The sequence below is a fragment of the Camelus ferus genome, chromosome 12, assembly GCF_009834535.1.
Source record: "Camelus ferus isolate YT-003-E chromosome 12, BCGSAC_Cfer_1.0, whole genome shotgun sequence".
NCBI lineage: Eukaryota > Metazoa > Chordata > Mammalia > Artiodactyla > Camelidae > Camelus > Camelus ferus.
This window is the reverse complement of record NC_045707.1, coordinates 7,243,006-7,256,922: the sequence shown is the minus strand read 5'-3', so window position 1 is coordinate 7,256,922 and position 13,917 is coordinate 7,243,006. Positions and strand designations below refer to the sequence as shown.

Here is a 13,917-nt window from a genome sequence, read left to right as displayed (position 1 = left end):
GGAGTCAGTGGAAAGCTGCTTCTGAATAGAGGTCGGTTGGGCTCCCCAGCCGTCAGGTGGCAGTGCTTGTCAGGAGGTCTTAAGTTCTCCTGCCCAGGGAGGGCCCTTTGGCTGAGTCTGTCTGCAGCTGTGCAGTGCCCTCTGCCTGGAACAGCTACTGCTGGCCCGAGTCAGACGGTCTCCGGCCACACTCTGCCTGCGCCAGGCTCAGTCCTCTGCGTCTGGACAGGAAGGGAGGGCCATGGCTCGGACCAGAGACAGATGCATGTTTGAAATCAACCCAGGAGCGACTCCAGCAGTTCCTGGGCTGGCACATCCTGCCCCTGGTGTGGGCTTACTTTGAGGACCTTTATGAGGTCCTTTCCATCCAGAGCAACTGGCCACCAGCTTGCTCCTTGACTTTTCAGTGGTTCAGGGCCCTCGAGAAGCACAGACCCTCAGGGACTCAGTTCTGAATGGAACACGGAAGCCATTATTTTTCTTCTGCACTTTCCTCCTCTTTGGTCCCATGACCCCTTCATCAGGGCAGTGGTCTGGGCTCACCCTGGACCTAGACTTCTATCGCCCATATAACAGAACCATTTAGAAATGACTCACAGGTCAAATTTTGTTGTTAATAGGAGATTACTTTCCTTTTGTCTCCCTCTAGTATAAAAAACTCAAACGCAACCATCATTGTACAGCTACTCTGCACCAATTAATTAATCTTATGAGTGTCTATAAAATAGGTGGCATCATTCCCCACCTTACTGTTGAGGAAGCTGAGGCTGGACGCATTGAAATGACTTGCCCAGGCTGCACGGCTGGCTGGGGCTGCCAGGCTCTTCCAGGTGTGGTGTGACGCCCCTCGTGGAAGCGCTTGTCCTCGCCTGACACGCTTCCTCGCTTAGTCCTCCGGCCCGTCTGGGGAGCAGATGGTGCAGTGGTGTCCTAGCGCTGCCGTAACAGACTCCACAACCTGGGCAGCTTCAAACAACAGACATTTACTCTCTTGTGGGTCTGAAATCAAGGTGTCAGCAGGGCCTCGCTCCCTCTGGCAGCTCTTCCCTAGGGAGGATCCTTCCTTGCCTCTTCCAGCTTTTGGTGTTTGGCATCACTTTTTGGCTTTCCTGGACTTGTAGACACGTCGCTCCAGTCACATGGCCATCCTCTCACTGTCTCTGTGTCCAAATTTCCCCCTTTTTATAAAAAGGTGCCCATAGATTAGGGCCCAACCTAATGATCTCATTTTAACTTGGTCACCTCTGTAAAGACCCTGCTTCCAAGTAAGGTCATGTTCTGAGGTACTGGGGTTAGGACTTCAACGTATCTTTTTTGGAGGACACAGTTTTCAACCGGTAACATGTAGCGTTATGCTCATGCAACAGAGGAGGACACCAAGGCCCTGAGAAGGTAAATGACTTGCCAGCCATACAGATTAGAAGTGAGAACACCAGGACCCGCCGTGGCCCATACTCCCATCCAACACGGTCGGCTTCCTAGGGAGGCAAGCTGCTCTGAGCTGTCAAGCAGAAGCAGGGTCCCCCTAGATAGCTGGCAGGTTCTGTGGCCACCACAGCACCGGGCAGTCTTGCTGGACTGCTCCTGCACATCTGAGTGTAAGCCTTCCAGCTCTCCTGAAGGGGTGAGGGGGAACTTCCCTGACACTCAGTTCTGGACCTGATTAGATGGGACCACACAGGTTGATGGCCCATGTGGTCCAGATGCTGGTACCTTTTGTATTATCTGACACAGAGCAAAGCCAGGCTGCTGCCACCTGGTTTGATTTAAAGCTAATTTGTCAGAAGCTGGAGCTGTGGCTTCCATGCCACGGTTGTTGGCTCCTTTCTGGGTGCATCGTGGCCAGCTGACCGTCCAGCTGAGCCAGGACAGGGTATCTGATCTGCACTGTGAAGTTGACTCTAGTGTAGCTGCAGACCATGGCGCCAGCTTGGCCAGACGCTGGGCAGGAATAGTAGTGGCCTTCTCTTCCTTCCAAAAGAGTCATACTTCTCTCTCTGATTTAGCTACAAAAACATTTACCACGACCTGGAGCAGAGCATCAAAGCTGCCGACGCAGTGGAGGACCTGAGGTGGTTCAGAGCCAACCACGGGCCGGGCATGTCCATGAACTGGCCGCAGTTTGAGGTAAGAGGAGTCTGCGCCTGTGACCCGCTGTCCTGGGAGGGGCCTGGGCCCACAGGGTCAAGTCCTAGGCTTTCTCCTTCCAACTCTGCATTGGCCTGGGCCCTATTTACGAGGCAGCCAAAGAAACCAAGCGGATGTTTAACGTTTGGGGAGCTTCAGGCATCATTACCGAAGGGTCTTCTGAATCTCTGGTGAAGGTGCAGTTGTGTTCTTTCCCATTCAGAACTTTGATGGTCACTTGTTGGCCACTGGCATTCCCTTCGTGGTGAGTCCCAGGAGCTGCAGGACATGCAGGAGCCCTGGTTCCCCGCTCAACCCTGTGAGATAGCCAGGAAGGGAGTAGTCACAGTGCACTCCAGGCCCGCTGGGCCCAGGGCACCAGCTCAGCGGCCTCTGGTCCAGGACAGATGGGGAGCGTGGCCCCAGCATGTAGCCATTCTTACCCTTCATGTGAGGGTTTTCTCCTTATTTCCTTATATAAGTTCAACCAATTTTGGTGTAGGATTAACTTTCCTCTTTTCCCATTTTCGTGGGACCAAGCTGTTCAGTGTCTTTATATGCAGAATTTGAGAGCCTGGGGAATCTTGAGACTCTTCCAGCCCTAGAATTGGGTCCCCAGGCCCCACCTGGCCCCCTGATGGTAGCAGAGAAGGCAGTGGCTACCAGTCCCGCCACCCTGTTCTCTGAGGGAAAGGATTCCTCCTGCCTTGTGGTGAAGCAGGGGCTGAGAGGGGCCCCACACGCCCATGGCTACTGCCTCCCTGAGGGAGGACGCTGGAGGCGACCCCCTCTGCCTTGGGCCCAGGTCACGTGACTTCCCCTGACTCAGTCGTGGCCAGAGCCCAGGCTGCACTGAGATCCTGCCTTGCCACGTATCAGCTGTGGGATGCTGAGCAAGTCATTTGCCCTTTTTGTGACTTAGTTTTCCCATGTGTGAAATGGAATGATAACAGCACCAAGCTTCTCGGTGGCTGGGAGTCAGTGACCTGGTCCACAGTGGGTACTGCCCCTGGGCCCACCACACAGAAGCCTGCTTGGCCCTGTCTTAGCCTGTAGTTTTGTTAGTCCTCATACCTGTGCCTCTGTTTTCTGATTCTCAAGAAAGCTTCTCTATATGACAGTGTGGTCCCTGCAGCTGAGCACACCCCCAACACCGTCTTTAGGACATCTGCTTCCGGGGGGGCCAAGAGCAGGCTATGTCTCTTCACGGAGGCACTGGGACAAAGCAGGGGCCCTGGGCCTTCCCAAGTGGAAGTGGGCCTAGAGGAGAAAGCACACAGCCCAGCTTCTCCTCCCCTGGGTGATGGCACACGGGGAAGAAGCGAGTTGGTGATGGGTCTTGTGCACACAGCTGGATTCCACCCCACGGGGGGTGTGGTTGTTACTGTCAGGAGAGGCTCAGGAAACCCCGGGATATGCACCCCCTCCAACCCCCAGGTCCCTTAGGGTTGTTCGTCACTACCCAGAGAACAGAATGGTCTGGAAAGGAAGACTTGACAGGAAGCCTCACTGGGGTGGGTGTCCTGGTCAGAGCCCATGGTGGTCCTTCTCTCTGTGGACGCTTCAGGCTGGGGACCCTGCACGTGACACGTGCTTGCAGCTCTTACAGGATCTTGCTTGACTTCCTTTCTCTAATGAAATTATTTTTTTTTCCCATGCCACAAGGACGAAGTAAGTTTCTATTTTATGGCTAACTTACTGAATTCCAAACCTCCTGTGTTGTGTGCTCAGCCTACATGGGTTTGCGTGCAGCGTCCGTATTCTGGTTCTGGCGGCATGTGCTGTTAAAAAAACATGGCTGCAGCCTAGCACAGGCTGTTCTGTTGTCCAGATTATAATAGTGGGTCCTTCCCTTCACAGTCGGCCTGGTGTTGATCTCGTTGGCCGTTGGAAGCCACCCCATCAGGATGGATTTATATTCAAAAGGCCACTGTGGGGACTCTGAAGTTTCAGCTGAGCTCTCAGTCAACTTATTTTAGTTAAGAAAATAATTAACATATAAATAGGTGACAGGGGCCCAGATCTGCCACCAACTGTGTGAGCAAGTCACTTTTTCTTTCTGGGCCTCAGTTCCCTCATCTGACAAATTGGCAGGTTACACTTGATGTTTCTAAGATGGTTTCCAGCCTTGAAATTCTGTGACTACACGTGAGCAAAGCTGTGGGCTCAGTCACACCAAGTGTTAACTCCATTGTCAGATAATGGGTGGAAGTAGGGTGGGGGACGGATTCATTAAACATGTGTGCACATGTGCTTTTCTGGAAAATAAGTCCCAGTGTTTTCAGTGCAGTTGATAAAAGCCTGTTCACGTGCTGGAAAAATAGTGAACCTTCAGGAAGATCAGCTCTGTGCTTTGCTTTGTTGGCCCTCAGCACGCTGCTCTGACGGAAGAGGAAGTTCTGGGGCAGGGGAGGGTGCCGTTCCCCGGAGACTCGAGTGGATGGGTTTACCCCTCAGTGATGGAGGAGCTCCCTGGCCCCTGATTCTGTTTGCATCCAGGGCTCATTCCCCACATCAGGCTTGCTTAGGCCCCCGCAGCCAGCTCTCTTGCCTCCTCACTGGGAACCAGACAGTTCAGGGCAGGCGGGAGGGTCTTCAGCACTGAAGGCCAAGCACTTTGGAGGGTGGGCTCTGTCTGCTTTGGAGACTTGGGGAAACAGCGAGGCCTCTGGCTGCTGCTGCTGGCCTGAGGGGCCAGAGACTGAGTGCCACGGGGGCAGGGGCAGGACCGGGAGGCTCTCCGGGACTGGGATGCAGGACCCCTGAGTGTCAACCCCAGTCTTCTCATCATCCACCCGTCCCTGGAGGCTGGGCCAGCACAGGCTGGAGCTGGGCCTGGTACTGATCTCCAGGCCTCAAGGAGGCCCCACCTCGCATGGTGAGGAGTGGTCCGTGGTGGGTGTCAGGAGCCTGAAGTCTGCTCAGAAACGGGATAGCAGAGGCAGCGAGGCTAAATGTCACTAACTGTGTGGGGCAGGCCACTGGCTCACTGGCCAGTGTTTCAGACTGACACAAATGAACTTCCTGACTTCTCTCCCCCGCTGCCCGTTGCCCAGGAGTGGTCTGCAGACCTGAATCGTACTCTCAGCCGGAGAGAGAAGAAGAAGAGTGATGGCGTCACCCTGATGGGCATCAACCAGACAGGCGACCAGGCTCTGCAGAACAAGCCTGGCAGGTGGGCACTGGGGCAGCCTCAGTCCCTTGGGAAGGGTCCCTGGGTCCTCTGCTCTGGCCAGGACATCCCCAACTGGGACACCTGGGAGATTCCCCAGTGCGGCCTTGCAGGGAAACCCAGGGGCATCATTCCAGACACTCCCTGGGTGTCCGAGCTTTGCTGGGCAGCGGCCCAAGGGCATCTCTGGGGAGAATCATCAGTCCACCTGATGCCAGAGCTGCAGGAAGATCCAGAGAGGAGCCTGCTTGGGCCACAAACGTGCTTTGGGCCCCAAGCGATGGCAGGAACTGATGTCAGGTGCTAGTCACTACCTGTCCCCAGAGGTGCACATGGGCAGGTGGAGGTGATGGTCATTGGTGTCCTTCAGGCGGGCCCAGGTGTCCTGACCAGGTTTGTACTTACTTCCCCATGCTGTATGCAGGGCCCGATTTGAGGGTAGAGCATTGCCAAGTGTCCTCTTTTTGCTGACAGCATTGGTTATTTCTGACCTCATTTGCTAAAACTGAGTTTGGATCACAGAGGTGGCAATGAGATCATTAGAATCTCCTGGGAAGTTGTGCTGGTGAGGCCTCAGAGTCGCCAGCAGGTAGGTGTTGCTGTCCCCTACAGAGCTGCAGCTGCGAGCTGCCCTCTCTGGAAGCCATGCCTGCCCCACAGGCCCCAGGCCCGGAGCCTCCGAGCCATGCTCAGGGGCATACATCTCAGGCTTGCAGCTTCCTTGGAAGGTCAGCACAGGTTCTGGGGGCCTTTCTGTAGCCCTGGGCCCTGCAGTCCCTGCCCAGGCTCCCTGGGCAGATGTGGCTGATCATCATTCAGCTGCTGTGCCAGGCGGGCTTGGTCAGGTGACTAGAGCAGTGAGCCCTGAGCCAGGGGTCAGGTCAGCACCCGTGTGACTGGGGGCAGGGACCCGGAAGCCTAGGCTGCCCAGGGCTCTTGTACAAATTCAGCTGCATAGCACTGGCCCCCCCAACCCCGCTCAAAGTCAGCTGAAGAAAGTGCCAGGAGGGAGGAGGACCTGATGGTCTCAGACATGTGGTCCAGATGTAGGCAGCGGGCAGGCTTAGGCCCAGTGCCCCTTGCCAGGCCTGAAACTGATGGCCATTTGGGGTCACTGCTGGCATTTGAGGCATTTCCTTCCCTCCTCTACCCTCCCTGCTCTGACTGAGCCATCCACTCAGCATTTTGAGTGCCCACTCCGTGCTGCCCTGGGCTTGGAGGCAGGAGGTAGTGTTGGCCTTTGCAGCCCCGTCCTGCGACATGGTGTTCTGGTCCGTCAGCTCGGAGTCCACGATGGAGCGCCTGGCTCTCAGGGGCCTGTCTTATTTCCTTACCACTTTGTTCTACGCTTAGCACCTGCAGTCACTGCATCTCACCGCCCCTGGCTGTCAGCGCTCAGGCGTGGCTGGGGTCAAGGTTCTCTCTGGTCCCCTCTGGGCCTGGCACACTGTAGGAAGTTGAGATAGTTGTGCAGATGGATTTTCCCTCTCTGGAGCACAAAAGGGGTCCTTCTTTGTTCCTAGAAAGTGCTGTTCAGCAGGCTTTGGTTCTGATTTTGGAAGCTCCAGACCCAGAAGAGCCAGGGAGGAGGTTTCTTGTAGTCAGAAGGAGAGGGTGCACCCTGCCATAGGGTCTGGAGAACTCTGGGAGCCTCCTTCCTTCTCTCAGCAGGGCTCTGAGCCCCTCAGGCTGGCCGGCCTGCCAGCTGTCAGCAGTGGGAACGAGGGCCAGGCTGGGAGGACTATGGAGAGAAGCACTTGTGCTCCAGCGGTAGCCCGTCCCCACCCCGGGGCTCGTCCTGTTCAGGACAGACTGCGTTGAGGCGCAAGGAGAGGATGTGGAAATCTTGTTCTCTTAAACGCTTTAAGTGTGTTTAACAGCCACAGTATTGCAAGTGTTTTGCTAAAACAATCTGTCTGCTCATAAAATATATCCTCCCATTGGACAGGGAGCTGATTTGTCCCTTCAGACCCTTGCCCTGTGATCCTGTAGCTGGGAGCACTCAGGACCACGGGGGCCGCCGAGCTAGGGTCCCCTGAAAGCTCTCTCTCTCCCCGTAGTGACCTTAGTGTCCCGAGCAACCCCGCACGGTCAGCGCAGTCACTGTCCAGCTACAACCCCTTCGAGGACGAGGACGACACGGGGAGCACCGTCAGTGAGAAGGAGGACATTAAGGCCAAAAAGTTGGTGAACAAACGTTTCCCTCTGGTTCCCACCTCGCTCGCTGTCTCTCCTCTATCTCTGTCCAGGGTCTTGTCTCCTCAGCACTCAAAGCAATGCATGAGGCCTGCAGGAGGTGGCCCAGCTGCCGGCTGGTGGACAGTCTCTGGCTTCTCGATTTCTCAGGGAGGGGGGCACCAGTTAACCATCTGTGTTGCTTTTTCTCTGCCCTCCATTAACCCTCGTCAAGGTCCCAGCACCCAGCACAGGAAGACAGGAGTGCCAGGTGCCCTGCCAGAGCCCAGGCCTGCCTCTGCGGGGCGCCGGTGCAGGCCCTGCAGGGAGCCTGACTGCGCAGTGCTGCTGAGGGGGCCGTGCTCCTGCGGAAGGAGTCCCCAGCCCACCACCAGGGCTCCCGTGGCCTTCCCCGGCGGGGACAAGGCTCCAGGCAGGGCCTCAGGCCTCTGCCAGCCCCGTCTGTACTCAGGTTCCCCGGGTCGACCTTTTCTTTCAGTGTGAGCAGCTACGAGAAGTCGCAGAGCTACCCCACGGACTGGTCAGACGACGAGTCTAACAACCCGTTCTCCTCCACGGACGCCAATGGGGACTCAAATCCGTTTGACGAGGATGCCGCCTCCGGGACAGAAGTGCGGGTCCGGGCCCTCTATGACTACGAAGGCCAGGAGCATGACGAGCTGAGCTTCAAGGCTGGTAGGTGCCCTCCCCCGCCCCCACTGGCCTGAGGGGCGGGCGATCCAGCCTGCTGCGGGAGGTTGCTTTACTTAAGTCCAGTAAAGTTCCTGCTAGTTTCATTTGTGTGACCCCATTTCAAAAATAGCAGATGCTCAACATGAAAGCTTAGAAGACAGTGAGGTGCCCGGGTGCCTTTGCCCAAGACGCCACCCCAGCAGGGCTGAGACCTGCGCACAGCGAGGCACTGGGGCAGGAGAAGCTCCCCCACACCTCCCCCTGGAAGCAGCTGGCCCTACAGGGCCCCAGAGGCCCTCCACTGGCAGAGGAGCTGAGACCCCAGAATAGCACCCCGTGTGCACCTGGGCCCACAGAGCCTCATCTCAGGGCAGTGGCTTTCAGTCTCTTCCTGCAGCCACACTATGTGCACAGCTACCACCGACACACCTTTGTTGCCAGGAGCTGAAGCCCTGGTTTTACGGAACAGTCTGGCTCCTGGTTACGTGAGCTCTCCCTGTGGAGATTTTCTAGCCTGTCTTTTTTTTTTTAATGCTGGTTGCAATTCACCAAAATGGGTTGCACTCCTTCATCTGAAAAGCACTATCTTAGAACCTAACTACAAAGGCTTGATAGGCCTGACACCAAGCGGGCCCAAAGGGCACCAAGCTCCTTCCTTCTGCCCCTGCCTCCTCCCCAAAGCCACTCCAGATCCAGCGTCCGCTCCTCCAGGGCAGGGTGGGTGCTGGGCCCTAACTCAACCAGCACAGGCTGATGGGTGCCCTCCACTCTCCATCTCTGGGGCAGACCCCCACACCCGACCCCACTCTGGACCCCGGCCGGGGGCTGTGTCCAAAGGCGCCCCTCCCTCTGTGCTCAGCAGGCGCTCGGCCCCAGGGTGGGCCATCAGGTGCCTCTTTGGTTGTAGAAAGTGTCTGTGTGTCTTCAAACACTTTTGTCGAGTTTTCTAATACCTTTGCTGAGGGTTGTTTCCCCCCAACTTGTTGGTTGATTTTAATTTCTGATTCTTTCTAAATCTTACCTATTGGATTTGCTAGCAACTTTATGGGCTTAAAATGTTTCCTTCTGCTTCCAGTGAATTGTCAAAAGCAAACTGAAATGAATGTTACTAATCACCCGTTTTCATTTTTACAACTTGAAAGCTTTCCTATTAGTTTTGTCTGTTTCCTGTGTTATTTTCCTTTTTCCTGACATGACGTCAGTTCCCGGCCCACGCTGCTTTCTGCCGTCTTCAGCTGCTCTGGCTGCTCTCCACTCCTCTGGGCCCTGGGAGCCTACGGAGCCTTCACTCGGTGCACTTCTCACTGTGGAAGTGGAAGCACCATAGAACTGGTACCTCACTGTGCGCTGTGAGCCGAGCCGTGCGAGGGCCGGATGAGAGAACGCCAGCTGTCAGAGCACGCGGGGGCGCCCGGGGGTTGGAGGAGAGGAGGGTTAGCACTCGTGACGCTTGCCCTGCAGCCCCCGTGCTCGCTCCCAGCGTTGCCTAGTCAGACCTGCACGAGCACCAGCGCTGACAGACGTGGGCCCAGGGCCAGTGCGGTGGCTGAGCGGCTCTGGGAGTAACGGCAGCTCACGTTTACTGAGGTCTCACGACGTGCCGGGCACCCTCCCAAGGTCCTTACACATTTTAACACTCAGCCCTCACAGTACCCCCAGTCCACAGACGAGGAAATCAGGCCCCAGAGCTGAGGCCTCTGCCAGGTGTCTTGGCCTGGGATTTGAACCCAGTGGCCCTGGGAGCACCGGCCGCCCCGGGTATTGGCCCTACAGGCATCCCACCAGCACTGCTGCTACACAGTCAGGGAGATGCTGCTGAACAAGGCACAGCTGAGAAAAAATGCGACTAAGCCTGAAAAGTGGGCCAAAATGCCAACAAGAATTACGAAGCTGCAAATGGAGCAGTAAAGGCGAAACCTCAGCTGGCCTGTGTTCCGCTGGTTCCCACAGCCACCTTTGTTGGGGGGTCACCAGCCAGAGCACCAGGTGGCTCCTCATCCCTGGCTCTGGGCTGCACTGTCCGCCCTACACAGGGAAATGCCAGACCTGGACCTTCGCCCACCTTGGCCCCGATCACACGTTTGGTCCTTGTCCCTGGTCTGTCCCCTTGAGGGACCGGGGGTCCATCTGTCTCTCATCTCTGCATCTCCTCTGCCACCCAGGGCCTGGCCTGAAGTAGAGGTTCCTTCATGCTTGAACAAACAAATGATAGATCAAGCCACACTAACACACAGAGCCATGGGGAGATTCCAGAACCGCATTGGAAGGGGTTGATTTCTTTAACTCGGAGGACAAATGCCCTGAGCTGGGTGCTGAGGATAGAATGATGGGTCCCTGCCCCTCCTGCAGTCATTAAATGGAGGCACCGAGTCCATGGCAACAAGTGCGGGAGGAGCTACGAGAAGATCAGGCAGGCGGGGCCCAGGGGACAGCAGTACCTGGCCATGAGGGAGGTGGCAGGGACCCTGTGAAAGGATTCCTCTGACCTGGCCTGGGACAGTCAAGAAGGCAAAAGTCCTGCAGCATTTAATTCTGCAGTTTCTGTGGGAACCCTCATGGCAGCTGAGAGCAGCTTCCTTTAGGTCACTGGGTGAGATGGGGTCTTTAGATCTCTCAGAGGCCCCCGGGGCTAAATGTGCAACTTCAGATGCAACTTCGTAGAGAAAGAACCAGGCCCTCAGCCCACATTTAGCCTAGGAAAATGCCTGGACCCCCCCCCCCCAATTTGGAGGCCCTCTGTGGGCCCAGGGTGGGGGCCAAAACACAAGGGTGACTCTCTGACCCTGTGGTCACCAGACTGCTCCTTTTTTTGTCTTGGCAGGGGACGAGCTGACCAAGATAGAGGACGAGGATGAGCAGGGCTGGTGCAAGGGACGCTTGGACAACGGACAGGTTGGCCTGTACCCAGCGAATTACGTCGAGGCGATCCAGTGACAGGCCAGCGGGCTGGCTGGCGGAGGGATGGAGGCGGAGGTCCTAGGAGCTCTGTTAGCATTGGCCCCAGCAGCGGCGCCTCCAGCTGGTCATGGGCATCCACTCCTTTTCCTGCAAAAGATGATGGTTCCGTTGCTCTTGGCTTCGTGGTGTCTCTTGAAGGCAGACAAGCTGGTCATTTCACCTGGGACTTGGCACCCTTTCCACAGTGCAGATGGACAACTCTGAGCACAGGAAGATGCCATACAACAGAAGTCACCGGGCCCTCCCCTGCCCCACTCCCCCGCCCACGCTCCCTGTGTGTCGGCTTATCATGGATCTGTATAGTCTTGACCTTGTCTTTCCTCCTCTCCTCCAAGTCAATGGTGGGTCACGCTGATTCTTGCTCCGCTGATTACTTTTCTCTGACACATCCCATCACCTGCAACTTAAATGAACAAAACTTACACGCCATTTTTTGAGTGCAGACTTTGAGGTTTTTAATTTAAAGGCTGTGTACAGTTAATACTTTTTTATATACCTGTTCTTCCATTCATTTATACTTAAATTATGGCACAGATTGATGTACACCAGTCTTGAGGAAATATCTCCGTTTCCACGTTGTGCTGTTAATCAACCATGCCGCTGCCTGGGGCAGGCTGTGAGAGCCAGTAGCTCATTTAGACAGATAATGTTTGAGGCAAGAGATTGCAGAAGGAAGCTAGAACACATGGTTGGCTTTCTATTGTGAATGCTCTCCGCATTTGGGGCGTCCAAGTGTGAGCCTCAGAAATAACCTTATGCAGTACTCTCTAAAGTCGCTGTATTTAAAAGCTATTTTCATTCTATTTGTGCTTAAAACTTTATTCTTGCAAATTAACAATTTTATCAGTGATTTGAAAGGTTAAAAAATAAGACTAACTTTTCAAGCGAATGCATCTGTAGTTAAGATGCTTTATATTAGACTGTCATGTCTTGGTATATATCTGTATATATTATTTGATATTCAGAGAATCTAAAGAGCTTGTCTACTGTTTAACGGCTTTTGACAGTGGGTTTAATTTGTAAACTGCTTGAAGACCGAGGCATTTGGGTGCAGGCCTGGCTGATCAGCTGGGACCTTCCGGGCTCGGGCCCTGGGCCTCTCTGTAGTGGAGCCTGCTGTAGGAAGTCTGTCCCCACTGGCCAGCCGTGGGTCCAACTTCTAACCAGCCTTAGTCCTTTCCGTAGCAGAACACTGTACAAACCCCCGTGTCTTTCCAGCAGTTGCAGATTTTAGTCATCTGTATTCCTCATGACCAAACAAAAGCTGGGCCTCACCCCATAGCACAAGTCTCTTCTGGGTGTCCTTCATCATGGGGGAGCACACGTGCTGGGGCCAGGAAGCTACACTGTAACCATGGGGCAGGGGAGGGAGGGAAACCTTTATTTTGTGTAACTCAGACATTGGAGAAATGGCTGCCGCCATCACAAGCTATGCATTTTACTCAATGTTTCCAGTGAGCTGGATGTCTTGCTTGGAGAGTGGATGTGTGTCTATGTTTGTCATGAGAACTTACCAGCAGAAATCCTCATTCCTTTGCTACAGATTTACCAAAAATTGTCAAGTCTTTTCAGTTTAGGAGTTTCTTTAAATGTATAGTATTTTAGGGAAAAAAAATCAATAAACAATTGATCTCGTGAGTGTGAGTCTGTGCCCTGCACGTGCCTCACACTCATCGGCTGGGGGGGTTGTCCACCAGCATTTATGTACCAGCTCTGGAACCGGGCAAGACCCCAGGCAGAAGACCACTGCCCAAGGGGCCATGTCCCCTTCCCACTGCCTCTCCCAAGCTAGAGGTTGGGGATTTGAGGCACCTGTACCCCTCAGAGTTCTTCTCTCCCCCAAACCTGCTGCCGTGTGGCCTGGGCTCCCCCACTGTGGGCAGCAGGCCGGTGCCTCCTCCTCCCACCCCAAGGCCTGAACAGCAGGACCAGATCAGAGACCACTCATCCTCCAGCTTCTGTGAACACATTTCCTGAGCACCAGCTGTGCACCGGGCCCTCTTGATCTACACTGTCTGCGAAGAACATGCCCACCTCAAAACATGCTCTGGGTGGGCTGAGTCTCCCTGTTTCCATTTTACAGAGAAGGAAACAGGCTCCAAGAGCCAGACTTACCCAAGGAGTCCCAGCTGGTATGTGGCACCAAGGAAAATCCCTGAAGAGCCCTCCGCCCTCACTGGGGCAACCTGGGTTGAAAGGAGGCCGGGACAACGTGAGAGATTGAGGGCTGCCATGGCTGAACTCACCCACCTGGTCAGGCTGCCAGAAAAGCACCCCGTCTGGCCACCAGGCCTTCAGAGGGGTGCCAGGAAGAGCGAGGGGGTTACCTTGCCCAGCTCCTTAAGGACCAAGGGTGAAACTGTCATCTGCCAGCTGATCTGATGGTGATGGGGCCCCTGCTCTCTGCTTCTGAGGAGGACTGGAGCCCACTGCAGGTGCCTGCTGCCCAGGGCAGACACCAGCTTCTGCCTTGCCAGCCCCACGCTGCCTCAGAGAGAGGGACAGGGCAGAAAGGAGGGGTCAGAGCAGGCTCCCAGTGCCTGAGGCCTGAGCTTGGCCTGCTGGGCCGGCCAGTCCTGGGTACTTGGTAAGCTCATGTACTGTGATACCAGCCTGTGGGGGAGGCTAGAGTCACCCCACTTTGCAGAAGAGGACACAAGGTCTGGAAACTCAAGGTCAATGACTTGCCCAAGGTCCTGTGACAGTACCGTGATTCAAACCCACGTCTGCAGATTCTTGAGGGCAATCCCTTCCTCACTCCCTCCACTGGTGGATAAAGAGCAAGGGGGTTG

The 13,917-nt window shown here is 55.3% G+C and overlaps 1 protein-coding gene across 3 annotated transcripts in view; it reads left to right on the top strand.

The window, feature by feature from the left end:
• The window catches only part of PACSIN2 (protein kinase C and casein kinase substrate in neurons 2), a 119,903-nt gene extending 107,139 nt beyond the window's left edge, over positions 1 to 12,764 (top strand). For 2 of the 3 annotated variants that reach the window (XM_032492373.1, XM_032492372.1), the window contains 5 exons: positions 2,007 to 2,127; positions 5,184 to 5,302; positions 7,360 to 7,482; positions 7,974 to 8,170; positions 10,989 to 12,764. In XM_032492373.1, coding sequence (XP_032348264.1) covers positions 2,007 to 2,127; positions 5,184 to 5,302; positions 7,360 to 7,482; positions 7,974 to 8,170; positions 10,989 to 11,101 — 673 coding nt within the window. In that variant the 3' untranslated portion in view covers positions 11,102 to 12,764. The remainder of the gene's footprint in view (positions 1 to 2,006; positions 2,128 to 5,183; positions 5,303 to 7,359; positions 7,483 to 7,973; positions 8,171 to 10,988) is intronic. The other variant, XM_032492374.1, reaches the window with a different exon arrangement.
• The last annotated feature ends 1,153 nt before the right edge of the window (positions 12,765 to 13,917 follow it).